Source organism: Phalacrocorax aristotelis, chromosome W (genome assembly GCF_949628215.1).
Source record: "Phalacrocorax aristotelis chromosome W, bGulAri2.1, whole genome shotgun sequence".
Lineage (NCBI taxonomy): Eukaryota > Metazoa > Chordata > Aves > Suliformes > Phalacrocoracidae > Phalacrocorax > Phalacrocorax aristotelis.
The window spans coordinates 2,052,098-2,068,245 of NC_134310.1; the positions used below are offsets into that span (position 1 = coordinate 2,052,098).

At 46.0% G+C, this 16,148-nt stretch overlaps 1 protein-coding gene across 1 annotated transcript in view; it reads left to right on the forward strand.

Moving 5' to 3' along the window:
- Window positions 1–67: 67 nt before the first annotated feature.
- The window catches only part of MBD2 (methyl-CpG binding domain protein 2), a 43,084-nt gene continuing 27,003 nt past the window's right edge, over window positions 68–16,148 (forward strand). The window contains exons 1-2 of the mRNA XM_075077769.1: window positions 68–794; window positions 14,009–14,168. Coding sequence (XP_074933870.1) covers window positions 682–794; window positions 14,009–14,168 — 273 coding nt within the window. The 5' untranslated portion in view covers window positions 68–681. The remainder of the gene's footprint in view (window positions 795–14,008; window positions 14,169–16,148) is intronic.

The window sequence follows — 16,148 nt, forward strand, 5'->3', positions numbered from 1 at the left end:
GCGGCGCGGTGCTGGGAGCGCCGATGACACGAATAAACTGAACGTGGCGGGGGGGGGGGACGGGGACGGGGACACGCAGGGAAGTGTTTTGTTCACGGACACTCTGAGGAGAAAACGGGTGAATTCAGGTTCACGGCGGGGCAGCTCTGTCGGCAGCGCGTCCCAAAACCGGCCGCCGGCACCGCTCTTCCCTCAGGCCGGGGGACGAGCGGGACGCGACGGGCATTTTCCTCCTGCCCCGGCACCTGCCGGCGCGGTTCCGCTCAGGGGCTCCTCCATCCCTCCACCCGGCCGCCCGCAGATACCGGCGATGGCAGCCCCGCGCCCCGCCGCTCTGTCCCGCCTACGGCGCTCTCTATGGTCGGCGGGGGCTGGCCGCTCCGGCCCCGCTAGGCCGCGCCGCGCCCCACTCGCAGGGCCGCTGACACCGATTCCGGGGCTCGGCCGCGGAAGCGGGCGACGGGCGAGAGCTCCGCCGGCTGCGCGCGCAGCCCGCGCTCCTGGCGCCGAGCAGCGCGCCGCGGCCGCCATCGCCAGGGGGTCCCGGCCCCGGCCCTGTCCGGGAACAATAAAGCTCTTGTTGAGAGCACCGGGGGCCGGGCGCCGGGCGAGCCCCTTCCTCTTTCGTCCCTCCTTCTCCTCCTCTGCCGCCGCCGCTGCCGCGGGCCCCGCGCCCGGTGGATGGAGAAGCAGGGCAGGATGGACTGCCCCGCGCTGCCCCCGGGCTGGAAGAAGGAAGAGGTGATCCGCAAGTCGGGCCTCAGCGCCGGCAAGAGCGATGTCTACTACTTCAGGTAGGTGCCGGTGGGGTCGCCCGGTGCCTGACAGCCCGCTCCCCCGGCGGGACGCGACGGGACGGGACGGGGCCGGCCCGCGCAGGGACCGGCGCCAGCGCTCCTCCGACTCCCCCCGGCTCGGCCCCGCACCCCGGCGCCGCCACCTGCTCCCCGAGCTCCCCCAGGGAGTCAGGGGCGGCGCGGAGGGTCGGTCCTGGTCCCCCTCCCGGTCCCCTCCCGCTGCCCGCCTGTCAGGGGCCGCGGGGAGTCCCGCTCCCCTCCCGGCGGCCGCCTGTCAGAGAGCCGGTCCCTTCCTGCCGCCCGCCTGTCAGCCAGGCGCCGCTCCCCTCCCGCCGCTGCTCGATTGCCCGGGGGCGGCGGAGGGGCTCGGTCCGCTCCCGTCATGCACCCCCCTGTCAAGGGGTGAGGCCGGTGCCCTCCCGCCATGGGCCCCCCTGTCAGAGGGTGAGGCCGGTGCCCTCCCGCCATGGGCCCCCCTGTCAGAGGGTGAGGCCGGTGCCCTCCCGCCATGCGCCCCCCTGTCAGAGGGTGAGGCCGGTGCCCTCCCGCCATGGGCCCCCCTGTCAGAGGGTGAGGCCGGTGCCCTCCCGCCATGGGCCCCCCTGTCAGAGGGTGAGGCCGGTGCCCTCCCGCCATGGGCCCCCCTGTCAGAGGGTGAGGCCGGTGCCCTCCCGCCATGGGCCCCCCTGTCAGAGGGTGAGGCCGGTGCCCTCCCGCCGTGCGCCCCCCTGTCAGGGGTCCGGTGCCCTCCCGCCATGCCCCCCGTCAGGGCCCGGTGCGGGCAGCGGCCCTCCCTCAGGGCCGCACTGAGGACACGGCCGGTGCCGGCAGAGCCGGTGGCGGCGGGGCGCCTCTTCCCGGGCAGCGCCCCGAGGCAGCCGGGCCCCAGGGGCAGCGGGGCGGGGACCGTGGGCGCAGGACACCGGCTGCCGCCGGCGGCGTGGGGGGCCTTGGGGCGCGGCGGCCGCAGGGCGGGCTGGAGGCCAGGCCTCCCCCCGCCGGGGCTCCTCCTGCCGCGGTGCCGGAGGAGTCCCGGGCTGGCAGCCGTGCCCCTGGCTCGGGGGGAGCCGGTGGCTCCTGTAGCGATGCTCCATGGCTCCCTGCCGCCCCCAGGGCTGACAGCTGGGGAGCTAGCAGGGCTTGCAAGGAGCCCCCCCGGCCTCGGGTTCCCCTGGGAGAGGAGCGCCAGTGCTGCTGCATGCTGGCGCCTGACAACCCTCCCGAGCCTGGCTTTTCGGTAAGAGTGGGATCAGCCTAAAGAGAACCACCCCCCCTGCATTTGAACTAAGTCAGAGTTGCCATAACCGGTATCCGAGACGTCCTACCAAAATAGTTAGGTCATTGGCGACACATGCACACACACCCCCCCCCCACTGAATTAATTAGAAAGCTTCCCATTAGTAACAACAGTTGAAATTTTAACAAAGTTAAAAGCATGTGAAAATTGGAAAAGTCTTGCCACTGCAAAATGTTCTCATTACTGCTGCACAGGTTGTAATAAAACCAAGAGAAGCAACAGCAACCTAATTTTCTTTCACCCTCCTGCTTGCTTTCAGAAACTGAAAAGATAGTTCTTTTCTCAAGGCAGAAATAAAATAAATTCTGAAGTCTTGCTCTTAGGCCATGCTTCTGTAAGTCCAGCCTGCTGCACAGCAGAGGAAGCTGTCTTCTGCAACGGCTAACCTCCTACCCACAGCACCTCTATTTATAGCTCTACATGCATCTGATGAACCACACCTGAAACCTCTCCCTAACATTGCTGTTTCCGAGCTGGCCTAGCAGCCTCCTTTTGTTGCAGTGAACGGACGCGGTCTTTCTGCTGCTCAGCTGGAGGAGGGAGAAGTCGTGCTTGCTCCCTCTCAGATGCCAGCTCACGGAAAAGTCAGTTTCTGTCAGTGTTGAATATGGCATCACTTGACCCATCACGTGTTGCTGCTAAAGAAAATGAAACATCTGACAAAAGGATCGCTAGATGTGGAGGAGGAATGTGGATTTTTCATGAGCTTTTTGAATTAATCCCATTGAAAACTTTTTTTAGACAAGTTCTGTTTTTGTCTTACCGCCTTTGTCTGACTTGCGCTCCCAACCGTCTGCTAATACTGCGGCAGATGATTGGGTAGCATCTGGCATCACTGTCTTTCTCTTTGCATCTGCCTTTCCTTTCCGCGGTGCTGCCTCATGAAGCCTGTCTGAACAATTGCGCTCGAGTCTACGAACTGAATCCTGTTTTCTGGATGGGTCCTGGTTTCCTGCAGATTGCTAAATTGAACTTTCTGCATAGGATTATTCTTTCCAGAATTAAATGCCAGACTTTTTTCAAGCCAGGCAGTCACTGCTGACTGTGCTGGAATATATTTATTGTAGAAAGCCCAAGTAACTTCAGCTATTTGCTCAGAATGACCTGTTTTAAAAACACTTTTAAACACTTTTTTAGCCACTTTTGTCCCATCAGAATATAGGGGTGTCGGTGGTTTATGCATTGCAGATCCTTAATTAACCTATGAAAACATGGGGAAAAATGCAGTTAAGTTCTAGTATTTCTGGGTTTTAGTTTTTGCTTTGCAAAGACTGATATGTAACCTCATTAAGTTCATTAAGGCACCTCAGTTAGCTGACTAAAAACCTGAGGTTTATGTTTTTATGATTTCTTAAGGCTAGAAAAAACCCAAAAGGGATTGGACAAAGATTCATTTACTGTGATGGTCTAAATAATAATAGTGATTAAGACGTGTTGCAATCTACCTTATTTGCATTTTGAAACTTGCTTGTTTCAGGACTGCTTTATGGTATTTTACCATGTCACGCTTTAGGAGGATGTGAACCGGTTGCTCAGATAAAGTAAAACGCTTCCAGTAGTTTCTGGCAGGATGTTTTTTGCCCCTCTTCACATATATCCCTGAGTCTCCTGACCTTCGAGGTTATCATGAAAAAGCTATTAAAAGTGGTGGAAATCCTTCACAAATACTCTGCTGGGTCAAAACACGGCTTTTGAAGTTAGTACTCTGCGTAATGATCTGAGCCTTCATCCTTCAGATTTTGCCACTGCCGTGGCCTAAAACCCCGTTAAGAAACTCTTTAACGCAATTTTTGTTGAAGATGCAAGACTGTAATCTGCTCATCACCGACTCTAGAATTCTGTCTTTTTAATGTGGGAAAGTGGTAGGAATAAATGTTTCAAATTTTAGGACGCCTTCCAGCATGGTTAGCAGTGATGCAGATCTGCCAAACAACCGCAAAATTGAAACTAAAAAACTTACCAGGCGAGTCATAGCTTAGAGTTTGTTGATTTCACTACAGATTACAGGTTTGGAAAAATAAGTAGTCATTTATGTCTAGAGAAATAACTTCTGTTCAGTAACAGGACTGCTTCTGCACAACCAGAGTGAAACAAATAAAAAATGTTTTTATGGCTGCAGGCAGGACTGGCATAGGAAATTTATCTCTTCCACCCCCCCCTTTCATTCTGTTATAGCTATGAGGCAGATTTCAGCACTGCTACATTTAAAACAAATGAAAATCTGTTTTGATCCAGTAAGTAGAGCAGGCCAAATACATTCAAGAGAGTTATGTCACTCTAGTTTTGTTGAAAAAAAATAAAATAGTATGTTAATAAACACTATGTTGTTGAAATATGTAGTTGGGTACGAAGTGGGGTTTGGTTTCTGTGCCTTATAGAGACTAATATTCCCTGAAAGCCTCTGTCGTCAGGATCTGGCATGACCTCTTAAAGAGCAACACCACACTTTTTTGGCAACCGTAGGACGATGACAAAAAGATACATTGCATTTTAAATCTGTACGTCTTCAGAATGATTCACGTGAACATCCAGTCGCTTAATTTTATGCAAACAGAAGAGAGAGATTTCCGTGCATGTCTTGTTTTGAGGGCAGTAGGCTTGCCCGGGTGACACCAGAGGCCTGGCTTGGCTTGCAGAATCCTTGCAAGTGGTGCAGGAGAAAAATCTAATTCTGGAGCCGAGTTTGAGGGCAGAGGGAATGACTATATTTAGTAATATAAACTTATTTGATCTAGGAAATAGTGCATTAAAAATTGTGATGCTGAATGTAGGACAAATGCAAAACCAGCACAGCATTCTCAGAGTAAATATTGGGTTTAGACTTTAATCCCCACACCAGGTAACTTCCGGGAAGGTTGTACGGGCAGTATGGGCCTGGCATGCGGTGCCTGTAGCTCGAGTGCCGATTGTAGCAAATACTGATGTTCTGTCTGAAGAGGAAGGAATATTCTCCGTGACAAATTAAAGTCAAGGAGATGATTGCGATAGTCCTGAGACAAAACAGGGTTCTTTTGAATCGATTTGAGATTCTTAGTGACTTCTAGGAATATACATGATCTTTTCTAGTTTAAAGAAGGTAGAAATTCTCTTTGTGAGCCTCTTGGCTCAATTTACAGCAAAGGCGAGCTGGAAAGTAATGCTTTTTTCATCCTCAAGTAGTCCTTGTTCTGAACGGCTTGTCTGTCTTTGCTACGATGTCTGTTATAGTGTCCTCCCCGTATCTGCAGAGCGATAATCTGAGGGTATTCTTTCACTTTGCCTGCAGACAGGATATTACATTTAAGGCAATGCATCTCATTTTTTTCTTTTAAATCAAGCTGCTGTGCTTGTATGAGCCATATTTCCAATTTGTCATAACTTGCCTTATTGTAAGAGAAGTTATCTGAGAAACCGTACCTAGACAAAGAGCACTTTTTAAGCGACTCTCCTAGTAGTGACCTATTTCTGTAAGGCCTAATACTGTCGTAAATTGGCATCATGATTTTAAGTATCATTTATCCAGCATACTATGAGGTAGGGGGTGCTGCTGCCCTGTCAAAAGACTCAGTCATGCTTCCAAACTCCTGAAAAAGCCTGAGTAAAGTGGGAACTTTGAAAGCTCAGCTTCTGCTTTCTTTACCCCCTTTTTTTGTCGGTAAAATCCCTTAGTGCATAGAACCCCCTAGAGCATTTACCTGTTGAAAAATGTTTCTTAAACCCTGGCATGAAATGACTTCTTTCATGGCAGCAGCAAGTTAATATTCTGGTTTGATGTATTTGTTCTTCGTGGGAAAAAGGCAAGCAAGAACTACTCTACTTTTTTCTAGTCGAGATTAAAAAAGCCAAGTAGTCGACACTGCTTGCAGTGGATTCTAATAGGCTGTTAAGTTTAACTACAAAAGCTTTTCCAGCATAGGTGTACCCATGGGGCAAACAGACATCCCTTTGAAGTTTGTTTTGTGGTTTGACAGTCAGATAAATGCCGGAGAGTTTCCAGTGACAGTAGGATTCATTTAATTCTGTGCCTTTTTTTTTTCTTTTTAGGGAGAGCTTTACCTTTATCTTTCAAACTGAGCAAGTTGTGACTTCCTCAGTGACACTCGATTGTGCTTCTATTATAATGTAGGCTTATTGGCTTTTTGTTTCCAAAGGTCATTAGAGCATAGAACAAGTCCTAATAGTGAGGTCTAAACTTTGAGACTGTACTTCACCTTCTGTGCAAGAAAAAAATCGCTGCTCTTAGCTGCTTGTTAATGTCTCTTATTTTCTGCAGTGCAGCCACCTCTGGAGCTGGACTTCACTGAGGAGAATTTTCAGCTGCCGTCTTGTTCTTCTCATCTCTTCTGAAAGTCTGCATCTTTTCTCCTTTGCTGCTCCTAGTTAGGAGTTTATAGTTAATACTGCTTTTCTAAACTTAAATGAAAACCAGCGCAAGGCTAATGATAATACCAAATAAGTTAGCCCAAGTTTTCTCGTGTAGGCTTTCTCTGGCCATCTTTAGGTTTTAGGCTGAATATTTTGGCTGCCTTTTGTTTTGCCTGATGGAAGGAGAATGTAAAAAAGTTTAAGCAGAACGGGTGTTATGTTGTATTTCCATGGCTTAGTTACTTGCACTGATCTCTGAAAATCATAGAATGGTTTAGGTTGGAAGGGACCTTTAGAGGTCATCTAGTTCAACCCCTCAAAAATGCGTGGTAACAGTCTCCCCTACTTAAGTTTGGTGCAGCATCAGGAATGCTGGTTGAACCGTGCTGCCTGATAGGCTCTTAGTGTGTAAAGTAAGTTTATTTTCTTTATAGAGTGAATTCAACCCTGTACTGAACGATAATAATGATTATTACAAAGCCATAGTGGTTACTCTGACTTGCATTTTATGAGGGCACAATGAATCAGTTCTGTCTCAGCAGAGCAGCTCATCAGGTTGTTTAGGGAACAAATAGATTCTGCTAAACGAATCCAAAATATTTCCGTAAATAGAAGATTAAATCACAATCTAGAAATTAACCTTTTACAGTTTATTGGTGTCAGCTGCTGTTGGTGATTTAGCGTGGTGGTATAAACTATATCTACTATTGTGTAAAAAATGCAAGTGATATTAGATACCAAATGCTGAACCCCTTTGAAGGCATGAGAATGTGTTACGTTATGCCGTTCAGGCAGTGACTTCTTTACTGAATCTTCAAACGTCTTGCAGTGCGTTTCAGTATTTGCAAACAAATCTTTGAGGAAACATACCTCCAACAGTTGCAGAGCAGTTTTGAGATTGTGGTGAATAGATGTGTCGTGTTCCCTCAGAGGTCAGCTACCGCAGAGGCTGTAGTCTGCAGCTGGCCAGTGCTAGGTTCCCTTGAACAACTGATTTTATTGTGGGATTTCTTATTTACTATTACGCTGGGAAATACTCGGCTATATTTTCAATCTCCTTACTTTCCTGGGCTCCTTTTCCAGCCTACAGAGGGAAGTGATTGGTAGAAATCCTTTGCCTCTCTCTACCTCTGTTAGGAAGCGGAATTAACATGTCGTTAATCTGAATTGCCTTTTCAAAAGTGTTTGCATTTTTCTGCCTCTTCGCTGGGTGTGTGGCTCAAGGTCGGACTGCAGCCTGCCAGATGGGATCCTGAGAAAACAGGAACTGTGCAACCGTTGGCCACCCTGGGATGGGCGGCGTGACTGATTTGGTGAGGCTGACCCTGCAGTGCTGCGGTCGAGGGTGTAAATACTAAATTAAGGGAATGAATCGTAGTTTCAATAGCCATGAGAACACACCTTCTCGCTCCTCGGTCTCTTATCAATTTAGCCACTGCTGCAAAACTGTGAAGCTGGAGCTGCTTTGAAAAGTCCGACATTTTAAACTTGGAGAAGACGGTGTGTTTTCGCTGTTATCATCTGCTGTTGGAGCACCCAGCTTGCTGCGGTTGAAATTTTCCTCAAATATCTGTTTGATGGGGAAGGCCAGCAAGCGAAAACTCAAAATAAAAAAAAAAAGGAAGTTTGCCAAAACTGTTTTGAAAGCAACCAAACCCAGAAATGTCTGCCAAGAAGGTTATTGTTTTAGTAAGACACACTACTCTCTCGCCTGTAAGCTTGCTGTGCATTTTGAACTGGGGAGGGGGCTGGGTAGGCTGGTATCAAGTAGGTTTTGCTGTATGATAAAATTCAAGGTAACTTCCTTGTACGTTAATGAGCTTGCTCTACTGCTTTGCAGGAAACATCTGAGAAGTGCCTTTTTTTTTTAATAAAGTTCCTTGCAAGCTCATTACAGAACAGAATCACCTTCAACCCACTAAGAACCTCAGTCTGTGTAGTATGTGAATTTGCACAGGCGTATAGCTGGAGGTGAAGGGTTGTGTTCTTCATTTCATCTTGTGTACAGTGATTTGAGCCTTGATAATGGCATTGAAAGAATAGTTTTTAGATGTTGTTGCACGTCACCTCTTTTGAGGTGTGCTGTTTTTCATTAATTGGTTGTGTCGAAAAACGTTGTACGGTGTTTAATTTGACAGGTTAAAGTTTAAGTACTGATACGCAGGGCAGCTGGGGTAGAACTAAGTCTCTCAGGCGCATGAAATATAATATTTCTCTTTGGAAAAAAAAACCAGAAACTTCTACTTGAAGTTAACACATTTTTTAAAAGAGCTATAAAAAGTGCAGAACACGTGCATGAGGGCAAATTTTACTGGCTTCTCCCGTATCTGTGTGATGTTTCCTTAAAATAATGCAGCGGTCCATGCTTCTGGCTTTTGTAGCAGTTGAAACTTCAGGGTATGTGAACTCAGAGCAATGCGCTCTAAAACTCTTCTGCAGCAAGCGTGCCTTCGAAGTCTGAACCTTCTTCAACGACCCTTTCAGTTTGACTTCTAAGACATCTCCAGAGTATCATCCGGAGTGCCTTCTCAGGGAGAAGAAAGCTTAACACCTCTCCTTCCACCTTTCTTTTCTACACAAAACTAAGTCTGAACTTAAACTTGGGTTTAACACCTTTACAAAAAAAACCAAAAACATGCCGTTTCTTAGTTTCAACCAAGATGTGTGAGTAGCAGGCTTTTATTTAGACATATGGGTTTAAATAGGTTCTATAACCTCACTCTTTTCCATTAGTGCATACTAATTATTTAATAGATGTTCAAAGAAAGCCTCTGCAAATAGGCCTTTTATTTGACTTTTACCTCATGGAGCTTTCTCTGCAGGTAAGAGAAAGCTTTGCAGCACGAGCAGGTTAGAGATTGAAGATAATCTGGGAGTGATTCAGAAATGAAGGCATTACTTTAGTGGTTTGACAGTCTACACTTTCAGAGTAGAAAATGGAAACAACTACAGGACTGGTAGTGAAATAAAAATATATATGTGAAAACTAATGTAGGTGAGGTGGAAATAAAGTTTTGAGTTTATTCAAATACTTCCAGCTCGTGTATTCATCTCCCTCTTAGAAAAGGGGGAAGGTCTGACATTCGAGATGACGAGTCTGGACGGTATTAGAAGAAATTGCAGCCTTGCAGCTCAATGGCAGGCCAGTGGGCATTTTGATGTTGAACCAGAAGGCTTACAGAGCATGGACTTATTCTAGTATTTTGGCATCATATGAACTTGTTGAAACTCTGAAATGAAGAACAAGAGAATGTGTGGCCAGCAGGAGCCGGGCAGGGATGGGGCCTCTGTGCTCGGCACTGGGGAGGCCCCACCTCGAATGCTGGGCTCAGGTTTGGGCCCCTCGGGACAAGAAGGCCCTGGAGGGGCTGGAGCGTGTCCAGAGAAGGGCAGCGGGGCTGGGGCAGGGTCTGGAGCACAAGTGTGCTGGGGGGCGGCTGAGGGGGCTGGGGGGGTTTAGCCTGGAGAAGAAGGGGCTGAGGGGAGCCCTTCTCGCTCTCTGCAGCTGCCTGAGAGGGGCTGGAGTGAGGGGGGGTTGGTCTCTGCTCCCAAGTCACCAGGGACAGGACGAGAGGGAACGGCCTCAAGCTGCGCCAGGGGAGGTTTAGGTTGGAGATGAGGGGAAATGTCTTCCCTGCCAGAGCGGTCAGGCCCTGGCACAGGCTGCCCAGAGAGGTGGGGGAGTCACCGTCCCTGGGGGGGTTCAAAGGATGTGCAGCCGTGGCCCTTGGGGCCGTGGTTTAGGAGGCCTGGGGGTGTTGGGTTGGGGGTTGGACTTGATGGTCCCAGAGGTCTTTTCCAACCTTAATGATTCTGTGATTCTAACAATTAAGGATAGGGGCTTTTGTGGCAAATGGAATCAAATGAAACTTAGTTTCATAGTAGAATTCAGTAGATTTTAGAGTTTGTGCCAAACTAGCATTCTGAAGTCAGCAGAAGGAGTGCTGCTCAATCTGTTAGCCTTCAGCTTCAGCAAAGTGCGTTTTCAGTTGTGTGTCCTTAGATTCCCCTGAAGCTGGAGAATGGAAAATACAACAGGTTTTGTAAGGTGGTGGAGGTGTGGGTGAAGAGGAGACGATAACAGGTTATGAGAAAACAAGGGCTTCTTCGTTGTCATAAGCTACTAATGGAGTTGCCTGGAATATATTCTTGGCACCAGGCTGTCGTAATGTCTGTTAACTTGGCTGCACAAGTGGTGCATCGTGAGCAAGTGTGACAGCTGGGACATCATCAGAACAAGCGAGGGTCAGAAAATAATGAGGAGAAGTCGGATGACTTCAAAGATAAGAGGTTGATTTAGGGTGAAAATAATAAGGATAGAAGGCTGTGCACTTATGGGCTGTGAAAAAGTACTGCTTTTTGTCAGAGAGGGCAGGTGGTGGGTTCACCGCTTGGAAGGAAAAGATGCCTTGGCAATGATATAAATGTAGTGGGATGCAAAGGAGAGACGTACGTCTGCGGAGACAGGGAGGTACTGTTGTCACTGGGCGCTGACTGGAGGTGGCAGCATCTGGAAGAGGAGTAGGACGATGAAAATGGGTGGTGGAATAAGGGAAATGTAAAAAAGTCCAGAATAAGTACTTGGCTGAAGCGGCAACCAAAGCTAAGGCGGACAGATGCCTCTCTGCCTGCCTTTTTCGTTTGCCCTTGTCACGTCGGGTTAAGGACAGATAGAGCAGGTCTATTATCCTTCACACCAGTGTGGGGAAACCTGGAAGCAAAAGCTATGGGGCAGAATGTCAAACACTTTTTAGTTTTTTTAAAAAAAGAAGCCTATTTTCAGTTGCCTCTTTTTGTCTTGGATTATTTTTTGATTTGTATATTTTTTAATTTTTAATCTCAGCACAAAAATGCAGTTCTTCTTCACACTGAAATGAAGGTGAAACTAGATATTTTGCTAATGGTTTGCAGTCTGTCCCTGCTAAGGGTTTCACCATTAAATGGTGGATTTCGTGCTGTGGACTGAAATAGCCTTTAACACCAGCCCTACCAATGATCCATGCAGATGCCAATACGGAATATTGGATCGTATGCTTTGACTTGCTTTTGGATTACTGAGCAAACCAAACAAGCAAGCGAGACCTCCAAAACATTAGATGTGTAAATAATAGAATTTAAGAATGTTGGATTCATTTATGAAGTTTACTTTTATTTGTGAAATCTGTTCTCAGAGTTCTGCAGGAAGACTTTGTAATGAAGCTAGGCTGATAACAGCTCACTGCTGGAATTTTGGATTCCTTCGAGGTGTACGTGAAGCATTTCTTTCCAAGGAACCTGAAGAGGAAAGCTAATAAAAAGAGCGCTGTCTCAATGACACCGTCTGTTAGCTTCTTACAGAACAACAGAAGACGGTGATATGGGAAAAAAAAAAGATAGCATGTTTCATCATTGATACCAAAATTCGGATATAGTGGAAGAAGATGTAGGCTGCCCATTTTCTATATCCTTTTAGTAGTTACTTAGCTATGGGCTGAAATGACCGAGTGTATACAGGCTTTAATTAAAAAAAAGAAGTGTTTGGAACAGAGAATATTAACACCAACTTCAGGGTTTGCTTATAGTCATTGTTTTCTCCTTTTCTTTCAGTGTTTTATGTTCATTAGGAAAGCTGGGAAAGCAATTGGTGGCAGGAGGCTTTATTCAGTAAATTCAGCCCTTCCAGTCTATTAGGAAGCAGGGACATTTAGCTAGGCAGCCAGCAATTCTTGACGAGGTTTTATCCTGAACTTTCCTTATAGGTGCCTGAATAGGCATGCAAGACAATGGGTCAGATTATTTTAACAGCAAACTTACTTCCCCCACAGCAGACTTATTCTGCCTCTGACCTTCAGTGCAGAATTTTTCCTACTATTAACAAGCCAGGGTGTTAATCTCCACTATCTAAAATAAAACTGGTGGTGTGTTTAGTTTGGCTTCTAGCATAGCTTCAATTCTTGGTTTACGAGAAGTAGAAAAGAGTTTTGTGGTGGGGTGTGTGTGTACGTAAGTGTGGTGGGGTTTTTTTCCCCCCCACACCCATCCTTGAGGAGGTTAGCTTCAGATTGCGATCTGTTTCAAGTCTTTTTCTCCCACCCTTTACCTCTTGTTAATTATGTCTTTCCATATTTCTGGATTCATTTAAGTGACTTTGAAAAATGTTTGGCTTAATTAGCTGGTTTTCCCAGAATTCAATACATGTTCTTCTGTGAGGAAGTTCTTGCCTCGAGGTGTTTTTAAGTTAAAAAAAAAGAAAAAACTTTGGAAAAGTGAAGAAAACAAAAATCTTCAGTAGTTTTCTGCAGAAAGGAAGTGGTGTGGAAAACTCTCTGAGCTCAGTTAACGTTTTAGGTTTCGGTAGTCAGGAGGATTTTGACTCTTGGCTTGTTTCACTGGATAGAAATTTGCATTAGACCAAGGGACCGTTGGCTTCATGTGACGGGTATTTAGCCATTTTCAGGGCTTTCTGTACTGAGAGCCTATCACAAACTGGCGTTGCAGTCTGAGTTTCACATAGCAGTTCTTGCCACTTGATTTCCTACCGACCTTTTAAGTCTGGGGGCAGCACTGTTGCCCCTTACAGTGAAACAAACTATGTATATCTATCTATCTATCTATCTATCTATCTTTTTGTCAGTAAGGTGTGTATGAGCAATGACTTGCGCACAGGGCACGCAGACTGGTTGGTAGCTCTACAGGAAGCCCCAGCGAGGTCAGTGAAAATATGCATGGATTAAATGTATATTTAGTGCAGACAGTGTGTGTGGCTGTGTTCTGGGTGCTTGAGAACAAAGTAGAGATGAGGGGATAGAAAGCTCTGTGATGTAAAGGTTGATGGACTTACCACTTCCTTAGGGTAACTGGAAATTGGATATTTGCTGATGTAACTCCAAACATCAGCTGGGACTTTGGGGTAGTAATAATTCCCTAATTCCAAATGAAGATGATTTAAGTAACCTCCCTACAACTGATTCCGTTTGTCATGGTGGGATCTATATACACAATTGCAGCTTTGGACCTGTTTCATACTCTGCATCATCTTGCTTGCTGCTTGCTTGCTTGTTGCTCAGTTACTTACCTGGCTTTGCTCCCCAGCCTTGGTGACTGAAGAGCTAAGAGATGTCACGCCACCTCAAATCCTAGTTCTGCGCACCTGTGTAACGCCTCGCTGTTTGACAGCCGAGAAGGGTTGCTGTTGAGTCTAGGCTGGCCCTAGCTAGCAATCGGTTTAAACCTTGCATACGGTCTTTCAATTTGTGCAGAGAGGGTCCTGCACTCGGCCACAGTCTGACACTTACACTTCTTATACTGGAGTTTGGTTTAGCTGTGCCGCTAACCCAGCTTCCCAAGGCATCGTGTATTCTAGCATCCGACAGCCCGACATAGAAATTAAATCCCGTGCAAAGGATGGGAGCGGATATGCAGAGGTTGGGCAGGCATACCATCGCTAACCACCACATCAATGAACATGCCACATGGAATAAAGATAACAGAAACTTTTGAGATATTTCACAAGGTATAAAACCTGTTGTAAGAAGTCAAGGTTGTATCCTCTTGTACAACAAAACATACTAAAGTGTTTTCTTCTTTTTAGTCCAAGTGGTAAGAAGTTCAGAAGCAAGCCTCAGTTGGCAAGATACCTGGGAAACACTGTTGATCTCAGCAGTTTTGACTTCAGAACGGGAAAGATGATGCCCAGTAAATTGCAGAAGAACAAACAGAGACTAAGGAATGATTCTCTCAATCAAAATAAGGTTTGTTAGTAAATACTGTGTTTAAGGATATCCTAAGAATTTCCTTTCCTGTAGTTCATTTAGTAATTTCTTTTCTGCTTAATGCAGTCCGCTTCTAAGATGTACGTGTATGTTTAATTTTCAGTAGTGGTAGAGGCGTAATTTTATAAATGGAAGGAATACTCTGCTGCTACCAGGAAAATATCAAGGTGAGGTTAAGCGTGAATCAAAAGTTTGAGTAATTCAGGAGTTGGCTTGGGACTAAGGGCCTCAGTGCCGGTCTTCTACCTGAACGATATTCTTCTAAATGGGAAAAGTTAGGACTGTTGACGCCAAGGGATTTTCCTGTGCAGGGCTTCAGGTTGCTATGTTCATCTTCCTGTTCTGAGATGAAATAGTTGCATTTTTAATGTGTGCGGTATGTGCCAGGAAGCTTGTTTTCTGAGGCAAATGTATTTACCTATACAAACCTGGATGTCTGTGTACAGCTGTGTAGCCTAACAAGGCCAGGTTTTTTTCTGTTTAAGATTGGGCCTTTCTCAATTGATCCAATTGTTCCCTTATTGTCTGTTTCGAACCACAGTGAATACTAAAGAAAATGTGTATAGTAGATGAAAAATCGAAGGCTGAAGCATGCAGAAGTGAAGTAACTGATGTAGCCCATTGGGACAGGGCAAATTTAGCTGGCTGTCAAATAATATGTTCCCGGAGAAACTTTAGAAACCTCATACAACAGTTTGAAAGGATTTCTGTAACAACCTGCAATGTTTTCTTTTAAAAGTGTTTTATTCTTCAGGATTTCTTACCGTACCGTAGTGTATGAAAATACCTAGCAAGTTACAGCCGTGTCTTGTGCACTGATGTTTTTTTGTCATCTGCCATTTGTAATGCGTGAACCACATGTTTCGTGCTGATTTTTTTTAGTTAAAGCATCTGTTCGAATTATTTAATGTTTTCTTCCCACAGATGTGAGGCTTTCAAATAATATAACATTTGGGGGTGGTCCAAAGAAAGTTTTCAGTTAGGCTTTTGGCATGAGCAGAGCTTACAAAATTTGGTGTATAAAATTGAGATGAGTCTGTGCTCACTTCATATTCCTGTGATCTTCGATTACTTGGGTGTTGCTCACATTGGCTGTGTTAAAGACAAGATTAGAAAAAAATACCTTTTGGGTTTTTTTTTTTTAGGTTAAATAACATTTATTATTTCTAAGTGACTGAATCCGTAATTCATGAGCTTTCAAGAATTTCGGCAGTATTCCTGTGACAGTTAAAAATGAGATCTTAACTTATTCCTGAAGTTTATGTTTTCTTCCACAGAGTTCCACTGAAACAGATTGGTTGTGGTTGTCTTCTAGCCATCCTTGCAGCTGTGCTGCTGGGGGGCCATAAAAGCCAGGCTTGCACAGGCGAGTTTGTGTATAAACTTGCTCCTATTTTATGGGTTGTTTTGTTTTTGTACAAACAATTTACCACAAATGTCTCTAAATTCTTTGGCTCCCCTTATGTTTCAAGAAGGAATATCAAAATATACTTGAGTCTTCATCCTCGGACGTGTCGAGGCAGTTAGATTTATGCAGCTGGTGGATGGCAACGCTGCCTTGCCAAACTTCTGACTTTTCAGATTCTCATCGTTAGCAGACTAGAAGTCAGTGTCAAGGCTGGCATGTTAATGCCGCCTGGCTTAAAATGGAACCGAGGATAGCATACACTAATGAATGCCCTTCATTTTGTGATGTTAATATACAACAGTGTAAACGAGATGGAAATATTCTTCTAGCAAAAGACTTATCTCCAGTCTTAGCGTTGTGCACCCTTACTGACCTTTTGGTATTGGCAATAAAGGCATATATTTGATAGGTTTATTTATGGTAGAGCCGCAAGAGGAATTTTGCTTCAACCTGTACTGATCTTGCCATTGTTTTCTGTTTAACCGTTTTTCCATTTCACTTGCAAATTGAGTGAGTTTATTTATTTGAAGTGCTTTTGGAGAGGCAATGAA